Here is a 24,777-nt window from a genome sequence, read left to right as displayed (position 1 = left end):
GTTAGATCTCACAGAGTCTCATGGATCATCAAAAACATTTAAATATATTACACCTAGAAAGAAATGGAAACTTGGTTTTATATATGCAAAATACAGTATATAAATAAAGTGCTCCATTCTTAAGGGATAAAACTGCAGTGCTGTTAACCTTTAAACAACCAGTGTAAAACCTCTGAAAACCGTAATTTAACCTAAAACAACCTCGTCTTGTCTTCTTGACTGAGGCTGAATGAAGGATTTTTACAGTCACTGTTTGAGATTTGACAACAGCGAGCGAAAGTTCTCCAGCTCTCTGATACTCGTGGAGATCCTGAAACAAAACAAGACACCCATGAAAAAGACATTTCTACTAAATATATCTAGACAAAAACAGATATTGACATACCTTCCGAAAGCATTGAACAAAGACACTATTTCCTGCCGGCTGAGCTGAAATGATGGATTGGTGTTGCTTGTGTTGGGAATTGCCTCTATTTGCCTTTCTGAGAACAGGATTTTCAGTGCGGTTCCCAAGCCTTGGGTCTATGAGAGACATTCAAATAAACGTCACATATCAGCACAGATAACATCATCTGGTTACCCGTCGTGATCTTTACCATCTTACCTGCAATTTGCCCCAAAGTCTGCATTTAAAGCATTCAACACAGTCCATGATGCGTGAGATGTTCTTAAAGGTCAGCTTGAAGTCGTCCTAAGGTCAGGAAAGAAGCAACTGATTTATCACTTCTTTAAAAACATATTTCGGTAACATAATAGCAAACATGGAAAGAAGCTACTGACTTTTAGTTTCGTGGCTTCCTTCTTATTCCCAGCAAATAGAGCAGTCTCATCAAAATGCAATGGAAAAGATCTGCAAATAAAGAATATTATATAACTTCAAAAACTGTAAACATATATGTATAAAAATACTATATTGTGAAATATTTTCTATTTTACTATAATTTATTCCTGTGATGATAAAGCTGAATTTTCACTCTTCAGTGTCACGTGATCCTTCAGAAATCATTCTAATATTTGATGTATGGGTGCTCCAGAAACATTTCTTATTATTATCAATGTTAAAAACAGTTTTTTTTGCAATTATTATCTTATAATATTTTGGAAACTGTGATACATTTTAATACTTTAGCTAAAAAAAATGAATAATTCGAATCACTTAAAAAAATAATAATAACGTCGCAATGCTCTTACTTGGCTATATGAAGGAGCTCTAGAAGCAATTTCTTGTTCTCGTTATCTTGCGTGTGTTGGCCAGTGTACAAATGAAAGGTGGGATGTTCAAAATAAGGGAGTATTTTTGCCAGAGCACGCAGCTCAATGAGATACAGGAAGTAAAGGTTGCGGAGCCTCTTTGGCCCCTCCCCTTCTGTCAGCTCCTCGTCAAACCTCAGCTGGAACTCCGAGACATTGTGACCCCACTTCAATTCGAACCAGTTTTCTGACCAATTAAATCAGATAATCAAACACTCAAGTTTAAATAGTCCTAACTTTACAATGGAAAACACACAAGTCGTGACTCACCATCTAGTAGGTACCTGGCGCTCAGGTGTATGTTTATACTGGCATGTAGTCCTGAGATTAGCCTGAAGAACGCTCGTTTCTCTACACACAAGCCTGGGGGAACAACAATAGCAACGTGTAAATTAAAATATACAGTAGCACATATAAAACGCTCCACAATTAAGCAGAAACTTACCTTCCAGCCAGCGGTAGAACCCTGGCCCTTTAATAAGAAACAGACTTGTCAATTTCTAGCTGATCAAATCACTGGTTAAATGGATTTGAAGTGTGTAACCTTACCGTCATCTCCTAAGGAGGAGGGAAAGAGAGAGAGTGAGAGACGATTACGAGAATTAATCATCATAAGCATCACGATATGGTCCATGGCATGAGTCTACTGCATAAAAAAATCAATGTGCTAAAAGCTGTCAAATGTTTAACTTAAAACAAAACATGAATTAATGCTTACCACTGTTAGACGCCAAAGGATTCAGTGGTCGCTTAACTGAATATGGTCTGAAAAAAATAGCACAAAAAAAAAAAGGTCTAGAGTTGTTAAACATTATGAGCACTCGATAATTAATAAAAATATTAAAGACAGGTTAGGGTGCAAATTATGAGTGGGTTTTTAGGGTGTGCTACTTGTTCAGAAATTCTGTAAAAACAGAAACATAGCTATTTTCTGTTGTAATATATTTGAAACCGTAATTTATTCCTGTGATCAAAGCTGAATTTTCAGCATAATTTCTCCAGTCTTCAGCATCACATGATCATTCAGAAATCATTCTAATACACTGATCTGTGCTCAAGAAAAAGTAAGAATGTAAAAGTCTGATTTTCATGAAATACTTGCGAACAGAAGCTGTAGTTATTTATAATATGTTATTGAAATAAGAAAAAACATACAATGCTGTTCAAAAGTTTGGCATCAGTAAGATGTTTCATGTTTTTTAAATAAGTCTCTTCTGCTCGTCATCAAGGCTGGATTTATTTGATTAGAAATACATTAAAAAAAACGGTAATACTTTGAAATATTATTGCAATTTAAAATAATGGTTTTCTATATGAATATACTTTGAAATAGAATTTATTGCTGTGATCAAAGCTGAATTTTCAGCATCATTGCTCCAGTCTTCATTGTCACATGATTCTTAATAAACAGTATTAATATGAACAGTTTTGCTACTTCATATTTTTTTGGAACATGTGATGCTTTTTTCAAGATTATTTGATGAATAAAACATTAAAGAGAACAACATTTCTTCACTATCATTCAAAAGTTAGTGCTTTTATTCAGCAAGGATGTGTTAAATTGATAAAGATATTGACCATAAAGACTTAGAAAAGATTACTATTTTAAATAAATGCTATTCCTTTTAACTTTATTCATCAATAATCCTGAAAAAAAATATCATAGGTTCCAAACAATATTAAACAACAAACTGTTTCCAACATTGGTAATAAATCAGTATATTAGTATGATCTCTGAAGGATCATGTGACACTGAAGACTGGCGAAATGATGCTGAAAATTCAGCTTCGCATCAAAGAAATTAATTATGTTTTAAAGTATATTAAAATATATAAAACAGAATTTTAATAGGAATAATGTTTTAAAATATTACTGTTTTTCTGTATTTTTAAAACAAATTAAAAATCTTACTGATCCCAAACTTTTGAACAGCAGTGTAGTTGATGGTAAGCTAAATATTCTGAGGCTGCGAACACTTGTTTGAAAGTGTGAGAAACTTTAAATGAAATAATTTCACTGACAGAAATGACAGTGACCCCATGAAGGTCACTGAATAGTTTTCCACACTGGTCAGAATAAATGTGATCTTTACTTGAAGCAGTTCTCCTCATATATGCTGTTCCAGATTCGCCAGGCCTCTGGTCCTTTATAGCCGGTGAAACGCTCAGGGTTGAGCAGGAGGTCGACATACTGTGATTCAGGCGAGTCCTCATCTAAGAAAAGAAAACAAATCAATGAAGCAGCCTGTGGAGGATGACTAAAGCATACTGGTCTGCAGCCCAGGATGTACTGGCCAGTGATCAGACACTTCAAATAAAAAGCAGACTATCAATTTATAAAAACCTTGATTACCGTCCAACATGCAGAAACGGTCCGATTCATCGTCGTGTTTCTTCCACTCCTGAAGAGCCTGGCGTGTCTCCTCACTACAAGGGGAAACATTGAGAGAGAGAAGTTATACAAACACGGTCAAAAAGTAAAGAATTATCGTATTTTTTAACTATAAGTTGCACCTGAGTTTAAGTCGCATCAGTCCAAAAATACGTCATGACGAGGACAAAAACATATATAAAGTCACACTGGACTATAAGTCGCATTTATTTATAACCAAGAACCAAGAGAAAACATTACCGTCTACAGCCGCGAGAGGGCGCTCTATGCTGCTCAGTGTAGAGTACAGGAGAACTTTTGAGCAGCATAGAGCGCCCTCTCGTGGCTGTAGACGGTGATTCATTTCTCTTGGTTCATGTCAAATTAATTTTGATAAATAAATCGCACCTGACTATATGTCGCAGGACCAGCCAAACTATGAAAAAAAGTGTGACTTATAGTCCGGAAAATATGGTATAAGCATTCTTAGAAAGCACAACATATTGACACAAACATCAAATATGTTATACCTTAGAGAACCGTTGACAGCTCCAAGTTTCTCTGCCTTCTCACACTCCTCTATATCCTGACTGGCTGCTTCTGAATACTGAAGGGGAAAATAATCAACATCCACCAACAACAAAACGTGTGATATATACTATTCGACTTTCTAATACCTTATAACTGCTGGATTTAAGGCCCTCTGGTACTTCACCCTGCACAGAAACACACAAGGAGTCTTTTCACTATAAAATCCCTCAAGACAAAATCAAGTGAATACACTTTGAAAAGCTCACCGGTGTGCACGGTTTCACAGCACAGTATTTGAGTCCACACTGACTGTGGTCTGTCCAGAACGGACAGGGGTTGTTCAGATTGACCTGAGCAGAATATTGAATATTAGAGCTGACAGAACAAACAATAAATGGACATTTTCACTCTGTTACTAACAATAATCTCACCTTATAAAACCGGAAATAATCAGATGCTAGTAGTTTTTGTAGTTTGGGAAAGATTTCTTTGTTGTTGAAGCTGTCGATGGTCTCCACATCACAAGCACAGTCATCAAGGGTCCCAGTGACCTACGACCAAAATGGAACCAACCAATCAAAAGCATCACATTTTGACATCAGTTAAGTTGGTTAATCATGTTAATCATTTGCAAAATTATATAAAAAATCTATTAAATGTTCTGTGTGTGTGTATATATATATATATATATATATATATACATATAAAGGCAAACATTTCTTTTTATAAAATTAATTTTAAAGCAAACAAAATAGACATAATTGTAAAAAAAAAGAAGAAAAAAACAAACAAACATACAAAACACAATAAAATAACTAAACCTGAAATTAATATTCTTAATTAGTTTTTATTTTAGTTTACGTTTTAATTTAGATTCTAAAATTAATTAACCGTTTCCTTATGTATTCTAGGGCCTTTACCTGACTGATCACCATGTTTATATTTACCGTGACATTATCATAGTACTTAATGCATTTCTACTCTCACCAGTTTCTTTCAACCAATGTATTAACATAGTTATAAATTAGAAACAATATAATACTGTGCTCATTTTTATGTTAGCGTCACATGTTCAACATTTAATAAATTGAGTTTCCAGCATACTGAAACAATATTAGTGATGTTGATGTGCTCACCTGACAGAAGCACCTGTGCGCTGCGGATCCTGCTGCTGTCGTCGTGTGGACGCTGGTCACTAAAACCGCCAGCAGAATGAAGGATTTCATTGTCATTTGTCAATGAACTGAGATCGGCAAAAGTGTGTCTGTTCAGTGCATGCTTTCTCTTATCATTACACAGCGACGGTTGTTTCTGTACAGTACTACGTCGCACTTCCGATTCAATCAGCCGCTACGTGAGGTACGTGACTCAAATACTGCTGTCATATGACTGACGCAACATGAATAAGTGGGCCTAACGCAGGCATTCTCAAAACATTTTGTCACAAAATGTTCATCATTTGTCACAAAATGTTCATCATTTTACTCTCATATTAAGTTTTCAGTGAATCTGTCAGGCTGAAATGTAAAATAAGCCTTTCTAATGTATTATGGATAAAAATTGCACTACACGCAGTTCACCACAAGATGTCGACAAAGACTACACTCTGTATGAGGCGGCTTTCCAGTCTCTCAATTGTACTGAAGAATCAGTCTTATTTTCTAATATTGAAATGCATGTACTGTATACATAAATCCAGTTTTCTATTAGGTTCCTAGTGATATCTGATGATATTCATCTGACCTCTTATACAGGAAGATCTTTTAAATACCGTACATCTGTCTATTCTAGAGTTTGTGCAGTGCAATCTTGTACACTACTGTTAAAAATATATTTTTAAGTATAATGCTGCAACATGTTGGCATATATATTCAATGTAAAAATGAAACATACTTATTCTGACCTGTAGTCCTACTTATTAAAATATATGAAAGAAATGTGGTCATACAAAATTATATTTCATTTTAAATTAAAAATGTCTTGCTGAAAAAGGGGTAAAACCTAGTGGTTTTAGGTGGCTAAGACTGGTAAAGATTTAATGAAAGTTTGTACTTTGGGACTGCACTGTGATCCTTAAATAGAGTCTTTTTTTATGTCTAATAATTATGTCTAAATCTAAGGATTATTGTTATAAATATGCACATCTATATCTATCTATCTATCTATCTATCTATCTATCTATCTATCTATCTATCTATCTATCTATCTATCTATCTATCTATCTATCTATCTATCTATCTATCTATCTATCTATCTGATTACGAGCTGTGGTAGAGCAGCGCCATCTCATGGACGGAATCCGCCAGTACATCGCGCCTCGCAGCGGTTGAAGAATTCAAGGGCGGAATCGAATGTATCCCAGTTTCCTTTTTCGACACTTTGTAACCCACTTCCAGCGCGTCACAGTTGGTCAAAATCTTCCCTTCTAACAGAAACATCCTCAGACTTCGACGGGCAGGACTTGTTAACTATCCCCTCCCCTTTAACATTTTCAAACAAAACTTGAACTCCATCGTCTAGTTTCGATGCGAACACCTCTTGGACTCTATTTGCTATAAACAATTCCCTGATCCCCGGTCAGTTCTCTCCTGTAGGATAAGCAATACGATCTGCTCCCCAACTCCATTCTCTATTTTTGTGCTTCCTTGTGCTGCCAAGCCCCTGACGTAATGCTCCGTGTTAATTATTAGCATGTGGGAAGCGATGCCGAGACTCTCCTCTGCTGCTTAAACAAGAGCGACTGACTGTGGGGAGAAAAACCTCGTCAAGATGGCCAAACACACTGACCCCGAGTGAAGGGGCACCGCTCCCCGTCCCGTCCCGTCCTGCCACCAGCACCAATGCAACTGCGCCTTTAGGTGAGTGACTTCTGTTTTTTTTTTTTACTTACTAGAGAATTTGAAGCCTTTTCAGTACAAACCTGGGTTGCCACATCTCTTGTCTCAGCATTTTTTTTTTTTTTTTTGCCACAGTAGTATTTTTTGAGGGAACTCCGAGTATGTAAAATGGAAATCAGAAAACGTGCTTTTTATTTAAAAGTTTTGGGTCTTTAATTAAAAAACGGGTAATTTCGATTGATTTACCCACCAAACTGCGAACTTAGTGTGGGGAATAGCTTCATATGTAAAGGGTTGTGAATATTGTGCACTGGCTTACAGTAGGGAGTCGAGCAACAATTTTTGGGAATGTTGGACAGTCGGTGATTCCGCTCGGTTATTATATGAAACGGTCGCTTGAGTGCCGCATGTATGGACACGAATTATAGAAAATTAAAGCCTGCGTTTATTTTTATTTGTCTACGTCTAATGCTTTTTAAATGTAGGCTGTAGATTTAGTTCAACTTACAGTACTAAATATATTGAGATTGCATTATTTCTGCAGAGTTCCCAGTTAACAGCTCATCCGCGAATAATCACTATAAAGATTCACTAAATTACGTTTAAGCCTTCTTACGGACTCGCTCGTGTCCGCTAATGTCTCTCGCCTCTCAGACATAGCCTACTTCGGATTTGATTCATCGTATGTCAATAAAATAAAACTATGAGTCAGTGCATTTAAATTGTACTTGTTTCACGGACCGAGACCATCTGATATTTGCCAGCTGGTTATACATGGTTAACCTGTTCGAGTTTCTTCTAAGAAATATTATCTTCTAAGAAATATTAGATCCGTGTCATTTTCATCTGGAAGACTCGAGCAACAGGTTTATGGCGCGTTTCCAAAGACTTGTGAAACCAGCAATCGGGTTCAAAATATGTCGATTTTACAGCTGACGGTCTACTAGCTGGTTGGCTAATAACTAGTAGACTAACATCTGGCCAAACCAGCCTATGGTAGTAAGCCAGTTTTTTTTCTTCATCTTCTTTGAACTAATTATGGACCTATCTTGACCATAAACAAGCTTCCAAAACACAATTGGCAGCTTTAAAATAACATTTTCACCAGTGCTTGACTTTTTGTGTTTGTATTTCTTCTAAAACATGGATTGTATAATCACCACTCCTTACTTCCACAGAAAGAAGATGTTCTCTGTGGATAATGCCATCAAGACTAAAGCTGGACTGTCACTGTCTGCAGGAGGAAAGCTGAGGAGCGTTTTGTAAGCCCCAAGTGGCCAGAGGTTTGGAGAGAATACCATCTTAAAAGCTTCAAACAGGGATTCCCTCCTAACTCTGAAACCCAAGAACAAAGATGCAATACTTTGGTACCCACTAGCAAATAACATCTCAAAGGGCTGTTTTCTGTCAAAACTCAAGTGAAGGTGCAAGCATTTTTGGATACATCTGCGTGGTGGTTCTCTATTGAGCTGCAAAGCATTGTCACCGGGTTGTGGCCATCTCAATCTCTCCCTCTCAAAGAACCCAATCGCCAAGTCTTGGTACCGTGAGCCTGCCCACCAGATCATGATGTTTCGTGACCAGGTGGGAGTCCTCGCCGGCTGGTTTAAGGGATGGAACGAGTGCGAACAGACGGTGGCGTTATTGTCGCTCCTCAAGCGGGTCAGTCGGACCCAAGCACGATTCCTTCAGCTCTGTCTGGAGCATTCCTTGGCTGACTGCACCGAGCTGCATGTTCTGGAAAGGGAGGCCAATAATCCAGGTTAGTACAGAGGCTACCACCTTAATCTGCCAGTGCTAACCACATGTGAGCAGGTGGATTTGAGGTGTACCTGTTAAGAACAGGTGCACCCAGCTTTTTTGGTTAATGTATAGGTGCCGTTTATGTTGTTTACATCGTGGATGTTTTATATATAAAGGTAAATGTACAGTCAGGAACTACTATTGAATATTTCGTTCTTGCACTCAAACACACTCTAAAACCCGAACATGGGATTCCCATCAGAGTTTATAGTGGGCTGGGACTCATAAAGAGCCTGCTTGTGTTTTGCAGTGGTGTGTGTAGTATTTTATATGAGGGATTTTAGTGCAGCTCTGTCACTGTTATTCTAAAACCTCAAGATGGAGATCTCAAAGAAGAACTCGTGAAGTTTTTCAAGTGGTCCTCACCCTGGTGTGTTCACTGACATTGAAAGCAGCTGACAGGGTGCAGCCCAACTGAAAACTCTGCTCTGTGTATTTCTGTTGACGGACTCATACGTTCTCTCTCTGATGATGAGTTGCTAGTATGTTATTGCAGATGGTGGATTTGCATGCTTGTATGTGGTGGTGACCTTTGAATTTATTGGAATGAATGAATGCACTGGAAATGTGTGTGCACTGTGTTCGTCTGTGCATGCCTACCTGTGCGTTTCGCCTCGGGCTGTATTAAACAGTTGTGCCTATGTCAGCCAGAGCAATGTCAGCTTCCTATTACTCACCAGACGGCAGGGATTCTTTGGTTATTCAGCGTATTTTCTTTCATTCAAGCAGACGTCTGGTTTAGCCTGGACTCTCATTAAGTATCTCAAACTGAAATCACTTGAGGCGATTTAGTTGTGGTTTTCCATGTGATGGTTATGTTTCGACTTGTTTAGCTTAGCAAACTTATAACTGATCTTACACTGATATTTTACACAGGTTTGGAATTTTTAGACCTGGGTGTGGTTTTGCATTTGAAGCCTGTTCGGGGGTTTCTATAGAAGATTAAGATTGTTAAGATGATTATTTTAAAATAAAATGCCAAAAAATACTGTAATGTAATATTATAATGTACTTAAGTTGGCAAGTTAGCATAATGACTGCTTCTGTAGAAATGTACATGGTTTATTAATTATTATCCTATTTTACATATTTTTTATGCAGGAATCTAAAATATATAATATAGTCAGCATATAAAATCATTGAAACGCATGTCTATATAGGTTATAATTTTTATTGTTGATTTGATTTGAAAATAATTGTAAATATATTTTTATTGTTTTAACGTAAACATTTTTATAATAAACCAAAATTATATTTACCAAAATTATGTGTAACAAAGTTACACATAACAACAGAAAATGTAGATGCAACTTTTTTATTTATTTAACATTCATTTCAAAATTAATCTTTAAGTTCTTGTCTTATTACATATAAACATAGACACACTTACACACACACACTTTTTTAATTACAATTTGTATTGTTTTTAGTTATTTTAAATATGTTTTATATATTTTAACTAAATAATTATAGGTCATTTATCAATTATCTATTTATTTTAATTTACAATATTAATATTAATTACTTATCAAGTAATTAATGACTGTCTTTATTTTAAAATAATCTCTCTCTCTCTCTCTCTCTCTCTCTCTCTCTATATATATATATATATATATATATATATATATATATATATATATAATATATATATATATATATATATATATATATACCAATAAATGATAAATATAAACCAATAAATGACCAGATTAAGACATTCCCGTTCATTAGAGCAGTGTATACAAAGTTAACTTGCAGTTAGAAGTTGAGTGGAAAGATGCAACTATTTGGAAAGAACTGTGCCAATGAGAGGGATCCACAATGACCTACTTATTTCCCTCTGTGAAGGAGCTGCCTTGTTCCCCTGACCCAAATGATGCAACTTATTTGCCTCTCATCTCAGCATCACACATTGTAACAAAATGCATGTGTGTTTTGCAATTGAGTCACAAGTAGTATTGCGTACATCATATTCAGTTTCATGTCTTTCACTTTAAATGCTAAAAAAGTTATTTTTGCTTTGGTAGAGAGTTCACATTTGCTCAGCACTTTCTTTATTTAGTTATATCAGTCTTAAACAGCAATGGAGGATTGGTTTAATTGGGCATCTATGTGATTGAGAATATATGAAGAAAATTAATCCAAAACACAAACAAGGTTACACAATCCCAGCTTAGGTTTTGTTGTTGTTTGAATTTTTTCGACCGCTCCAACCAGCATGGAGAGTAAGATAAAACAGAGAGCGTGTATATTTATGTGTGTAAATGAGAGAGGGAGGTGCGTGTTTGTTGGAATATTATTCTGAGCTGGTGTTTAACCCTTGGTCCTTTTTCCGCCCCTCCACCTCACAGCCCAGAGGCAGCAGAGTCCAGACAGGAGGGGCTCTGTTGTCATGAATGACTAACTTCATACCTCTGTGTGTATGTGGGTGTGGGTGTGTGTGAGTGTGTGTGTTTGAGATGATGAACGCTCTCTGAGTTGTTCTTCCAACATGGTGGCCTCTCTGTGAGATGCATTTAAATGTATTTTCAGAAATGTCAGACACTCATATATCTAAACTGCACCAGCTGCACTGAACTGACGCTCCCTGTTGTGACAGGTAATGTGACAGGAGAATATTGCTGTTTTACATACTGAAATTTTTAAATAGTAATTTTTTAAATTCTTGTCCCACAATCGTACAGCAAGTTTAATTTCAAACTGTAGAATTAATATAAAGCTAAAATAACATAGCTTTAGTATTTACAGGTTTTCAGTGTCCCGTGATTCAGTTTGTGTATTGGCAAGTACTCATTATCACTGCATAACATAGTTCAGTGGTTTTCAACCTGTGGTCCGCGGCCCCCTAGTGGGCCGCGGTGGTATTGCAGGTGGGCCGCCAATTATTTTAGGGCTGTGCGATTGAAAGAAAACGTCCTAAAATCACGATTTGAGCTTGCGCGATTTCTAAATCGCTTTATACCACAATTTTCCGCGGCCCTGACCTCCCGTATCCGATCCCATCAGAATGCATTGCGCCTAGCGCGAGAACAGAGACTGGGCATATGCCTAACTCCAGGTTCACACACTGTCTGTGATGCGCCTTTTTTCTGAGCCAATGTTGACGGATCTGAGCGTTCTCACTGCGGTAAAAGGCTAGAAATAAAAACGTGCGATAATTCATGTCTAACACATGAGCATAGAGTGAATTTGTTAGTGAACAGGATGCAGTTTAAGTGAGAGGAGACACGTTTTAAGTGTGCACACTCTCTCCTCGCAAAGCAGTGTGTATCTGAGCAAGCACGACTGGTTTTGTGACAGAGCAAAGAAAATTTGCTGCGAACAGATAGATTCGCACTCGTGCATTATTTTAATGTGCTTTCGCGTTATATTTATGCGCTCTCACTGCTGACCGCATACACTGCAAACACCTGAGGCACCGCTACAATTAATGAGCTCTATGAACAATGCATGGCAAAAAAGAAAAAAAAAGTCCCTGTATACAGGATTTTTTTATTTTTTGCCACAAGTCTATACATTTTTTTACATCTTCACTATAGTGATAATTTTGACTTATGTCTGTTCTAGAGATGACTTTTTGATAAAGCTCTGATTGGTTTTCTTTTGGAAATATGTTTCAAATTAATCCTGAATGCATTTATGACTGTAAAAGCATATCGATGTGTGTCACAATTGCAAAATTGATAAAAAAAATCGCGATAGTTTTTTTTTTTTTTTCATATCGCACAGCCCTAGTTTATTCAATAAATACAGTTTAAAATCTAGCTTCGGAGTACTAAGTTATTAACCCAACAATAGCAGGGTCAGTTAATTTTTTTGAAGTGGGCCGCGCAAACATATGTGTTTGGTTGTGTGGGCCGCGAGTTGAAAAAGGTTGGGAACCACTGACATAGTTAATTTTACATTTATGCATTCTGCAGATACTTTTTTCAAAAGAAACCTATGTTCCATTGATTTTTTTATGTGAAAATATAAAAATGTATAAAAGATATGATTATCACCGTCATTCATTGCAATTACGAGAGTGAATTCCACATTTATATGTGGATGTCACTCCCGAAACTTTGCAGTGTGTGCATGGCCATTGTTTCTCTTAGCAGCATGAAAAACAAAAATGTTATTCAAATTCAACATATAGAGAGCAAAGAAAGTGTGCAAAGATTGATTCCTTTGTAATCACTGAATTGCTGTCACTTATCTTAGTTTATGGCTATCTCAGAAAGTTGTGTTGTAAGCAATGGATCACTCTAGATCTCACAAAGAATCTATTTTTTACACCTTGTTTGTTATAATGGGAGGATTTGCAAGCTTGCAAAACTCAGCTCTGAACAAAACACTGCCATTTGGAGAAGTGAGTGGATTCTTAAACCCCTCTGATTGGCCATTGTGTTCCAGAAATCAACAGATATGTCTGTGATTGGCTACACTGCAGAACACTGCGAAACACCTCTAAATAGAAACTTTTGATGCTCTTTTGAGCACCAAAACAAATACACACTGGAGTTTTTGCCAAATCTGTTTTGCCAATATCCAATTTTTACATCTGCAACTGAGGGTGCTCTTGCTTTCATTTTGAGGGTGCATGATGTAACTCTGATTATGAGCTTTGTGTGCTTCACTTCAATGTAGAGTTCACTGCTCTCATCCTCTGGCCTTGAGACACACCTCCCCTTGTGACCAGTTGCCCTGTTCGGCCTGTTTGTTTTTTTTTCCTCTTCTGCCTTTCATAAAAACGTCAACAAACTGTTTGGAAAAGAAAGAGTGCTTGTTTCTGGTTTGGGTGTCGATGTCGAACTGTTACATCGCACCCATGCATGAGCAAACAGTTTATTTCTGGCCCTCGCTGTGTTCTGTGAACTCATGCCCAATCCCAGGGACAGCCAAGGAGAACCTGTCAAATATATTCCTTTTTGCTCGATTGCTTTTTGTTAGATAAGGAATCAGTCTGAAAATTCTTTCCTCGTCTTCTCAGTTGGCTTGGCCATTTTACAGGAACAGGCTGGCCAGTATAACATTAATAGGTAGGACTTACAGTACATTTAGAGAACTTGATGTGAGCTGATGTTCTGTCTGTCATGTGATATGTAGAACTGAAAAGGTACTAGGGCATTTTCCGTTCAAGTTCCCCTGCACTGCCAGATTACTGGCCAGTTAGGAGTCAATAATGCTCCCAGTATGACCAATATTGGATATCAGTTATGAACCGAAAGGTTGTTGGTTCAAACCCTGCAAGTAACACTGAACCATCATTCAACAGTAGTCCCACTGAGCTCTTGAATATTCAGTAACACCAGGTTGTTCTAGGAGTAAGGTTTTATCCAATAAGCAGATAAAATTGTCAGTATGATCTCTTTCTCAATTGGAGTTTTTCAGTCTTTTTTTATTTTTTAGCAATACCTGCACTTGATTTATCTCTCTGAAGACCCTCTCATTCTTGTTCAGCAAGTCTTTTTGACTATATTGAGTTCATGGTTTTTGTTAGTGAAACACAATGTGCTTAAAGGGATAGTTCACAGAAATTGTTTTACATTTTCATCATTTACTCATCCTCATCTCGATACACTCAAGACTTTTGTTAATCTCTAAAACACAAATGTTATATTTTTCAGTTCCCAATGAAAGCTCATTCCGAACTGAGTAATTTATTAATTTAAATTTTTGGGTTAAATGTCCAAGTCCAAATGTTCAAGGCACTGATGGACAGCTTGCAAATTATGGACAACATACAGTTATTTTTGTATATAACAGTTGACAAGCTGTATTTTGTTTTATATCTGGCAGTAATAGTTTCATTTGTTTTAAGTATTATAATGGCTTTAATTACAATAATGATTTTAATGATTTTAGGTATTATAATGGATAAACAAGACCTAGACATTTTATAGATATTTACGTTTTTATGAAGTCCTAATCTTTGGTCAACCCACACAGTGGTTTCATAAAAATACAATAACAAATACCAGATATCAGATATCGATCATTCACTTATTAAACTTAAATATATTTTATAATATCAAATAATGGATCGGTACCGGTCACAACATAATCATTGGATTTAATGTATAATCAATATACTGAAATAAACATTTTCTATATCAAATACATTTCATCCTGTTTCTCTCAACCAACCTCAGTTACCTGACATTATTAAATATTTATAAATCCTTTTGATCCATCTTTCACCATCCATCAGTTGATGGTCTCTGTTTTTTATAACCTTTTTTTAAATATTTAATTATTGATGAAATATTTAAAAACATTAGATATTAATCTTATATATTGAAGCCATTCAAAAATTCAACTGAAAAACGTTCAACAGAAGGACAGTGTAGTGTATCAGCATTAGCATTCCCCTCTCAGACACACTTTACTTTGTTACCACTACTTGCTTCCCACTCAAGTAAAGTTGTTGAAAGCCTGGCGCCGATGTTAACTTTAAGATGTCTCCGAAAAATGCTGAGTTTGAATGACATCAGCATTCGAGTCAGTCTGGGACTGGGTGATAACTTACTCATCACCTGTTTCTCATCTTAATGAAAGGCAAAATATGCTCATCTCAGCGAAAATGAACAGATGACATGCAGGTACTTGAAATGCATATCTCCCTTTCTCCCTACTCATACTGAGTAACATTGCTTTGCTTACGCCATCTCTGCTGCTGTTGAAGGAGACTGTGTTTAATTTGCAGTCTCGTCTATACAGCTGTGCTTATCTACAAATTGGTTTGATTAGCTGAGACAGCAGTAGTCTTATCTACATTTATGTTGATTGAATGCAGTATTCATACATGTTGCTTTTGGCATTCATAAGATGCTTTTGTCTTGAAGTTTGCTGAATAAGCTTTTCCTGTGAATTTCTTTGAATTAACTTCTAGCCCCAATCAGGATTCAGTCACATAAAAATGAATGTAAAACATCTTAATTATTATCTTCAGTATCCCCAGAAATGGCTATTAATATGATATACTAGTGGACATTTTTCTGTTAAAGGGGACACCGGATATGGAACTTCTGAACTTTTAATGAGTTCTAAAATGCTATTTATTCCTTTAATGGCGAAGCTGAATGCTCCAGTCTTCATTGTCACATGATCCTTCAGAAATCATTCTAATATGCTGATTTGCTGCTCAAGAAACGTGTCTTACTATTATCTATGTTGAAAACAGTAATATTTTTGTGAAAAGTCTGATACTTTTTTCAGGACACTTTGATCTTGTGTAACTTTATTACTGTCACATTTGATCAATTTAATGCATATTTTCAGAATAAAAGTATTAATTTCTCATCTCCTCATCACATGTTCTGGATCTTTCGCGGTTACATGGTCTCTCACGCCGTCAGACCGGTTCTATAGCTTGCTCCATATGTGGGGTGAGCTGTCAGTGCACGCTTGACTGCAGCTCAGGCAAGCTCAGTAGTCACGCTCGCTCTTCACGTACCTAACAGTTCTGTTTGCTTTACTGAGTGTGTCTCTTGTGAGGCTGATGTCATGTCACTTTGCAGCTACTGTTTAGTATGCTTGATTCTGCAGCTGGTAAATGCATAGCGCAGGCAGCTGCATCATGGTGCCACAATGCAGGACTTTGTCCAAAAGTGCTGATTGTGCTTTTAAGAAGTCAGACTGAGATGTTCTCTCCAGACAGTCGTGAAGCAGGAGCGGGTATGTATTTGAGTATAAGGATGTGTATCTTTCACTAGCCCTAAATGGGACGTTTTCTCACAAATCAGTCCTATTTTGCACAATTATATAACCTCCGCAAAGGAATCTCTGCTCTCTCTCCTCCAGGTACGGAAATAAAGATTTCTTCCGAATAGGAAAATAATGATCAGTAAATGAGGAGGGGGTTCAAGTAGCACAGGGGCCCAGACATTTCCTTAAATAGAGCTCTCTGCGCTCAAATCCGCAGACTCGAGGCTCACATTCCAGAATAGCTCTGGCTGCAACATTCTGCGCCATTTGAGCACACACATAACCCCTGAAACATCCACAGGTAGACTAAATCGATCTTCCATTCCAGTGAGGCTTTTACAGATGCTACAGTCGTCGGATTACAGTGCCATTTTATGCCAGAGGTTGTCCCCAAAGTTTCCTTGAGGAAAGAAAAGTCTGTGAAGGCTAGTTTTCTGGAAACTTACTGAATTTCACTTGGGACTTGATCAAAAGTTGATGTTTTTTTCCCACCTCATACTATTTTTCACTAGCTCATTTAAATTGTTATCAATGAGAACTTTTTTTTTTTTTTTTTATCAGTATCGGTCAACATTGGATATTTGCACATGGTATTAAATGTGCAAGCTCATTTCCTTTATTTTCTCTTTTAACAGCTTTTATGGCTGTTACGGTTGTCGGGTTAAAATGGCACTTCCTGTCTGTTGTTGTCTTGTCTGGAGGGCATGAATGGAGCAGGTTTTTGGAGGCCTCACTGACTGCTGATGAGGTGAAACATTAGCACTCTTTAGCAAAACAGTCATAATCCATCATATCCAAAGAAAAATGCCATGACTAGGGTATTCATTATTGTAATTATGGTGGAATTTTTCATAGTTGACATATTTTTGCGGGTTGTTGTTTCAGAGATGATCACAAATAATATCGGAATGGTTCTTTTTTTCAGGATCAGTCCAAACCTGTTTTTGCACTACAGTGCGTTTGGTTCAGGATGGAAACCGCGGAGCTCATTTGCACAGGTTGAAAGCTCGTCTGGGCTCAGATAGAGAAGATCAGATAGAGAAAACGCTTCGGGGTCAGTTTTGAATGGGCTCACATGTGGGCCGTGACGAGCTTCCTGCGTTTGAGAGTGAGAGCTCATCATCCGTACTGAACAATAGAGACGTGCAACAGATGACTCGGAGCCACGGTGACTGCTGTGTCTAGTGACAGAGGCAGGTGTTTCCCACTCTGTTGTCTGTCCAGCTGAGCTCAACGGATAGTTCGTCTGTGCTGCTATTTCCAATGTCAAACCGGATTAGTAGCCATAAATATCACTGGCTTGAAGGAAGAGAGGAAGAAAGTGTACGCTCCAGCAAAGACAAACTCTCAGCACAAAGCGCCTGCCAAGCCAAAATTAGAACTGTCGACCTCATTCTCTAATTTCTACAGCAGACGTAACATTTGGTGATTGTGTGCGAAAAAGGAACTGAGGAGGCGGACGAGCTGAAGTTGCATGCGTACAGCCTCTGGGTAATTAATTCAGCTGACCGAGGGCAACTCTGTCTGTGTAGGAGTCAGAAGGTCAGGGCCTTTGAGACAGACAGAGGCAGACAATCATTCCACCGAAACTGCACTTGTGCCAGAGTTGGTAGTGTGGCTAACCTCCACAAGTGTAACTGGCCTGAGAGCCGAATAATGACGTATCTGCCTTTTACAAACATAACATGCTGCAGCATCATGGTCTTTGTCGAAGTTGGCGAAGCTGCAATTTTAAGTTATTTGTTACAAAAAAAGTATTTAAATTAATGAAGCTTTATATGTATTTGTCTGTATATAATTTTTTATATATGCCATTTTATGTATTAAAATTATTTATGTATATACATATATGCGTTTTAATATTTAATAATTGAATTAAATATTATACTTCATAATTAATTAAATGTATATATATTTCTGTGATTATGAAATTATATACATAAATATCAAAAATAAATTCTATACAATGATTTCAATATGTATACATACACTCATACACGTTTGAAATATGTTAATAAGATTTTGACAAACTAAATATTTGACTTATTTTACTTACATTTCTTTTATTTATAAAAATATTTCATATTTTAATAAATTCTATGCAGAAATATCATTATATTGTATATATAAAGTACACTTGAATATTTTACTTTTGTAAATTAATTCTGTACAAAAATAATTTGTAAAAAATAACACAAAAATTACATATTAAATATAAAAACAATATTAATATAAATATATTTATAATTTTGGACATCATTTCCATTTTTAGGATGCTTAAGACAACTTTTATATACTTAAATGTACTTAAATGTGGTTTTCAATTTATTCATATATATACATTATATATAGTTAATACACTTTTCTTTGCCCTCAGCTAGAAATTACACTAGTAAAGAGAGACTCCGATGCTATATGGGCATCTTCATCTTGGAAATGTAAAGGGGTATCAGTGAATTTCTCATCTGAATGACTCGACCTTACTGCTGTACATGCTGAGCTTTAAGTGCACTGTAAGGCCCAGACAGGGTGCTGGTGGGGTCCAGGCATGTGTAGACCTGTACAGACTGAGCCGTTGCTTGTTAAAGCTGCTCCTGAGGAAGGTGGAGCCACTGAAGTTCATCAGGGGCTTCTTACACTCTTTCTTTATCTCTCTTTCTCTGCCAACTGAAACGTAAGCATCTCCAGAGCTTCGCACATGCTCCCGTGGGTGTCATTTCAGTATAACACAGGTCGATTGGGTCATTTTTTCAATCTTCCCTTAGTTACTTTTTGGAGTGTCATCTGACGCTTTTCTTTCAGCTTCCCACTCCTGAATCCTGGGAATCTTTTAAGTGCTGCTTTGTCCTTCACATGGAAGCATTTCCACTGGTCATTAGATGGAATGCAGTTTGGTTTAGCCATATGATAATTCTCCCTTCTTTCTTTCTTTCTTTTCTTTCTTTCTTTCTTTCTTTCTTTCTTTCTTTCTCTTCCCCTCCCTTTCCTTTCTCCACATCATTGATGCTCCATATTTACCTCCACCCACTACTCTGCTGAATGCATTAGATCTTGGGTAGCCCGTTTAAGGAAGTGTTTGCTGAAGTAGTGTTGAGGGGGATGATCTCAAAAAGAAGGTATGTGTCTAACCAGCGTCGTTTCGGATGCAGCGCACCCCATTCGGAAACTGTGCATTCTTCTGTTGGACCTGTGGTATGCCAGCACATTCCACACTGCTGAGCTGGAGCAAGCAGCCAGTGGGATGGGTGGGGCATCTCTCTCTCTCTCGTTCTTTCTCTTCTCACTCTCTAGCTACTTTTTCCAAATAGGCCATTTTTCCTTTCCCTACTTTCCCTCCTGGAAAAATCTTCTCGATGCAAGTTCACACTGTGTCCACAGACCAATTCCAGTGTTGTTTTTTCCCTCATAAGTGGAAAAAGTACAGACAGACCTCATTTTAGATCTTCTGATGTGTTATACAGCAGGTTTGGTTGCGTCTGGTTCATGTGTCTGGTTCGTACTGGCATTATTTTTGAATCTGAGCTAAGGTTGTGTATCCAAGAGATTTAAGAGTGGTGCACCATCCTCCCAGGATATTGTTGCGTCCTTACTGTGTAGACTCAACAACTATAAAAAAGGAATGATCCCATTCTAGACCAACTCTTCCTGTTTGTTGTGCTGACAACAGAAATGTTGGACAATAGTTGAGGCCAGGATCACCATGGATGCAGCCACATTATGAACTTTACCAAGAGACACCATGTTATTACCACAGTGTTGTTTTTAATACTGTAAAAAACATGTTAGTGCTACTCAAGAACTTAGTATAGGGTAGTTAAGTTTTATTTAATTTTTTAAATGAATACATTTATTACAAAATATTTGTATAAATGACATTCTTTTAAACTTTCTAAATTGAAAGCGCGCATCCGTAGCGCAAACCCGTGCTTCAGGACGCGCGCAAATATTAAGCTTTTTCAGAAGTATTGTGTTTGTGTCGGCTGAACGCAGGCCTACTGTGTACCTTGTCTTTTGGTGACCTTCTTGCTGTGTGTCAGCACACAGGGAGCATGTGCTTCAGCTGATACAGTCTCTGATGGTCTCATATAAATAGGGTGTTATCACCAGTCCACTGGTGTTTGGAGTCGGTGTTGTGGCTGTCCTATTTTTAGCATGAGAGAATAATGTCTCTGACAAACATATCTCCTCCCATGCAGACATGAGCAGGTTTGTATGACTGTGCGTGTGTTTTTATCAGCCGCCAATTGTGTCCCTGGTGTAAATGGAGCATCTGGTGGCATGCGATGGGGGTTGTATCCAGGTCAAGAGGTGCACTGATGTTGTTACAGTGGCCTGCAGGGAGCATATATTCGTTCTCACATTAAAAGTGTCTCAAAGTTCATCTGATTAAAGGAGGAAAACCTCTGTCTGCGTATGGTTGGCTGGGCGTTCTCTAATCTGCACTGCTTGGGTTTAACCATCCGTCTGGTGAACAGCATGCCTGCCTGTGTTTCTGTTTGGTTGTTTGTTAAAGGTCTGTTGTTGTAAAAGCATGGTTGTGTTCTATTCATAACACAATTATTTGCTTCATATGTAACATAATTAGAAAGCAAAAATGTATATTGAGCAACGAAATCAGTTGAATAAATTATTCACTGACTGATTGTATGTATTTTACTGTATTTAGTTTTTAAAATTGCAAATTAATCATCTTAATCCATCAAACCAAATAAAAGTTAAAATGTAAGGATTTAACTCACCAAAACTAACATAACTGAGCTAATTAGGCCTAATAATAATTATTGATTTAATGACTCAATCAAAATTAAATTTCTGAATGAATCTGTGATTTTGAATGAATTCGTTTAATAAATGATTCCTTGATAAATTCACAATAGCATAGTGTGCTACTTTTACTATTTTTGTCTTAGCTTTACATTGTAGGAATTAGGGCTCTATTGACGATAGTCAGAGATATCGACGATAGCAGATGTCTCTGTCGATAGTCAAGACAATATTAGGCTCATTCTTCTATTAATGTATTGAATTATTGTTATTATTATTATTTTAATTTTTATTAGATGGCCTATTATAATTCGGCTATCAGACTTCCCAGCTATTTCACTTCAGCGCCGCATTTCACACACACACACACACACACACACACACAAGCACGCGCAAATGAGTTTTAGAGCCTGTAGCTAGTGAAGAAGTCTCCATCCTCAAACAGACGTACATCGTCTGCAGATAAAATATATTTTATTGCACTTTAACAAGTATTCTGAATGGCCTATATATGTGCAATATTTTAAAAGAGCCTGAACTAACTGAGTTTAATGCCATAGTTATATTAGAAATCATCTCATTCTTGTTTCTGTGGCATGAACTTACCTGTTTTAAATACTTTATATTTAACATGTTCGTTTATTTCCAATATTACTGTTAAACTGTTGAACTTTAAATGAAAACTACTATTGATTTTCAGCGTTGACTGATTTTGCAGAACATTTAGATTGATAACTTCTGTGCACAGATGTGGAAAATTTGTCACAGGACGCACGATATGACAGTTGTGTCTGTATATATATAAACTAGCTGTTTTAAATACAGTATTTTTATATTTAGCGTTAGGTTATCAGTATGTTTGAAAGTATATTTTTTAGATTATTGGCGATTCCATAGACTCTCTTGCGCGCACCTGCACGGTTTAAAACCCAAAATAGTTATGATATGACAAAAACAAATAGTCTCTCTCTTACTCCACCCATGCACCATGATATCATGTATTGTTGATCTCACAGGCTGACGATATGACACTTTGAAAAATGATCAACACTAGTAGAAATTGAATGATAGTTTGATATTCCAAATTTAGCCAGTGACTTGTTTTGTTCCTGAATGAATCAGTGTTTCGAGTTGACTCACTTATAAAGTCATTTGTTTAGTGAGGGTCAGAAGGAATAGTATCTCAGTGTTTTTTCTCAGACCTCGCTCCTCTGGAGTAGTTTGTGCATAACAATGTGCTGTTGAAGAGCAGCTTCTATTTTGAGCCAGTCGGAAGGTTAGTTGGAAGTGGTGGAGAGATTACAAATTACAACTGAACACAGGGATATTTGAACACTCTGCTCGCTGAGAGCTGGATGCCACGTTGAGTTCACTAGAACACACTAAAGGCTTAAAATGACTCAGTGAAGCCCTAAAGAAGGGCTTTCCTCAGACTGACCACTGTGAATCAACTGTGATTCAGTCTCTCTGCAAAAGGTTGCTTTCACTACATCTCTGTCTCTTTCTATCTTTTTTTTTTTTTTTTGGTCACATCCAACTTTTTCATTCCAGTGCTTTAGTTAATAGTTGAAACACTTTTTAAATAATGTTAAAGGAGGGCTACTGTTTTGGGGTACATAAGAAGAGACAGAGAAACACGTTTCACCGGCTCCTGGGGTTTGTGATTCGACTGCTAGCTATGAAATAAGAATTTGTATGCATTATCTATCTGTGCGATAGAATTAGTAATGTACCTTTTTTGGAACTTTACAGCTGGCCAAGTCAAAAGACTGTCCATATAAAAGAAAATTTATATGTGTGGCTGTTATATGAGATGAATGGTTTTGCAATATTTGGCGAGTAGGTTTTTGCAAATTGTCAGATGTTGGATTCAGTGATGAGACACATAGAAAAAGCATAGTGTGAAAAAGAGGTCCGGTGTCACTCTGGAATCTCTGGGATCTGATCCTGAAGGAAGTGAACGGGGGGATGGTGGCAGAGGAAGTCAGAATCCTTGAGATGAGTAAGCTGCATTGTTTTAGCAGCCGCACTCCCTCTATATCCAGCTGGATGGGTGGAGTGAAGGAAGAAGAACTGCGTAATGATGGAGGAGTGTGGGAGCCATAGAGGAGCTGGCAACCGCTGAGGTAGAGCAGGACGCTGGCCAAGTTGAATGCTGGGCTCTAATTTTAGTAGAGGAGTGTTGCTGAGGGTCATGAGGACTTTATTACCAGATAAACTCATCGCAACCTTTGGCAAAGCACAAACTGAACTGAGCTGAGTGGTGACACTTAGTGGCGGACGTACAACCTTCTCTCATCACTCATTGGATGAAACATGAAAATTCTCGTGTTTCTGATTAAGCACTTTAATCTAATTTTGATTTCAGAAATGTTCTCCTACATATTACCCCCTTAAAGGAGTATTTCATCCAAAAATGAAAATTATTGTATATGTTTATCCGAGATGGAGGTGAGTTTGTTTCTACATCAGAAAAGACTTGGAGAATTTTTCCATTACATCACTTGCTCACCAATGGATGCCCTGCAGTGAATGGGTGCCATCAGAATCAGAGTCCAAACAACTGCTACATACCTCACAATAATCCACAAATAAACCACACAACTCCAGTCCATCAATTAATGAGGCAAAAAGCTACAAGAAACAAATCCATCATTAATGCATTTTTTATAATAATCAATCGCTTCTGACCAAAATACCAGTCCATAATCCATAACAACGCTTCCTCCACTGAAAAAGTCCATCCCCTGTTGTCCTCTAACATCAAATTTGTTTAGAACTGTTTTGGACTCTTTTCCCTTGTAAATCGTGCTTGATCTGTATATTAAATGAACTGGGGTGAACTGGGTTTGTCAACTTGCTCTCTAGAATCCCGGAGGCCCATCAGTAAAAATGGAAGTGCCTGAAAAAGACCCCTACAGAGACACTTAATCATCAATCCACAGTCGTCCTCAAGTCTGTGCGTCTGTCTTTAGCATGACATTGGTATGAGGTCTAAACAATCATAGCTCCATTCTAAACATGACAGAGGATCGCTGAAACGTCTCTACTCTACTCATACACACACTGATGAAACATTTATGATTCTGTTTCATTTCACTAGTAAACATTGTCATTTGTGATAAACATGTCTCTTGATCTAATGGTAATGATTATTTTCTGCATTTACATACTGGTGAAAACATTTCATGGTCACATTTAATGATTAAATCAATAGAAATGACACTTTTTACATTTCTTTGACAATTAAGTGCAAATTCTCATTACCATAATGCATCCAGATGATATTTTTGTAGGGCTTTGTTGTGTAGTTTTTAAGTTCAGATCATCTTCTTTACTTGTGAATGTGAATTTTCACGTGAAATTACAGTTGAACATTTGGTTTTCGACCACTGAAAATGGGTAATATTCAACAATCTGAATATGGAGTGTCATTTAGGTCCCCATATCTATGGGATTGAATGATATAGGGCCTTGAAAATGAAGATTCCAAAAGAAAAGTTTGATAAGAAATAGAATCTAAAATCACATT

General features: G+C 37.1%; 2 protein-coding genes across 3 annotated transcripts in view; one reads left to right on the top strand and one right to left on the bottom strand.

Moving 5' to 3' along the window:
* Positions 1-60: 60 nt before the first annotated feature.
* LOC113060752 (ERO1-like protein alpha) lies at positions 61-5,544 on the bottom strand. Its single transcript, XM_026229915.1, has 16 exons — positions 5,289-5,544; positions 4,584-4,703; positions 4,419-4,502; positions 4,299-4,337; positions 4,152-4,228; positions 3,604-3,677; positions 3,344-3,464; positions 1,970-2,016; positions 1,801-1,809; positions 1,697-1,723; positions 1,522-1,614; positions 1,192-1,438; positions 781-850; positions 605-691; positions 386-522; positions 61-310 (listed from the first exon to the last, which is right to left on the bottom strand). The coding sequence occupies exons 1-16, from the start codon at positions 5,382-5,384 to the stop codon at positions 247-249; spliced, it is 1,392 nt and encodes a 463-aa protein (XP_026085700.1). The 5' UTR covers positions 5,385-5,544; the 3' UTR covers positions 61-246.
* Positions 5,545-6,569: 1,025 nt separating this feature from the next.
* The window catches only part of LOC113060748 (protein Smaug homolog 1-like), a 34,254-nt gene continuing 16,046 nt past the window's right edge, over positions 6,570-24,777 (top strand). For both annotated transcript variants that reach the window (XM_026229913.1, XM_026229912.1), the window contains exons 1-2: positions 6,570-7,010; positions 8,168-8,751. In XM_026229913.1, coding sequence (XP_026085698.1) covers positions 8,556-8,751 — 196 coding nt within the window. In that variant the 5' untranslated portion in view covers positions 6,570-7,010; positions 8,168-8,555. The remainder of the gene's footprint in view (positions 7,011-8,167; positions 8,752-24,777) is intronic.

This window comes from Carassius auratus, chromosome 42 (assembly GCF_003368295.1).
Source record: "Carassius auratus strain Wakin chromosome 42, ASM336829v1, whole genome shotgun sequence".
Taxonomy (NCBI): domain Eukaryota; kingdom Metazoa; phylum Chordata; class Actinopteri; order Cypriniformes; family Cyprinidae; genus Carassius; species Carassius auratus.
Note: the sequence above shows the minus strand (reverse complement) of the source record. Positions and strands in the feature narration are given on the sequence as shown.

Excerpts from the sequence above, each read along its gene's own strand:
- LOC113060752 (XM_026229915.1), bottom strand. The coding sequence starts at position 5,384 with ATGACAATGAAATCCTTCATTCTGCTGGCGGTTTTAGTGACCAGCGTC. Across the intron at positions 4,338-4,418 it reads CTGTGAAACCGTGCACACCG|GGTGAAGTACCAGAGGGCCT; the intron begins GTGAGCTTTTCA and ends GTTTCTGTGCAG. Across the intron at positions 3,678-4,151 it reads GCTGTCAACGGTTCTCTAAG|TGAGGAGACACGCCAGGCTC; the intron begins GTATAACATATT and ends TTCCCCTTGTAG.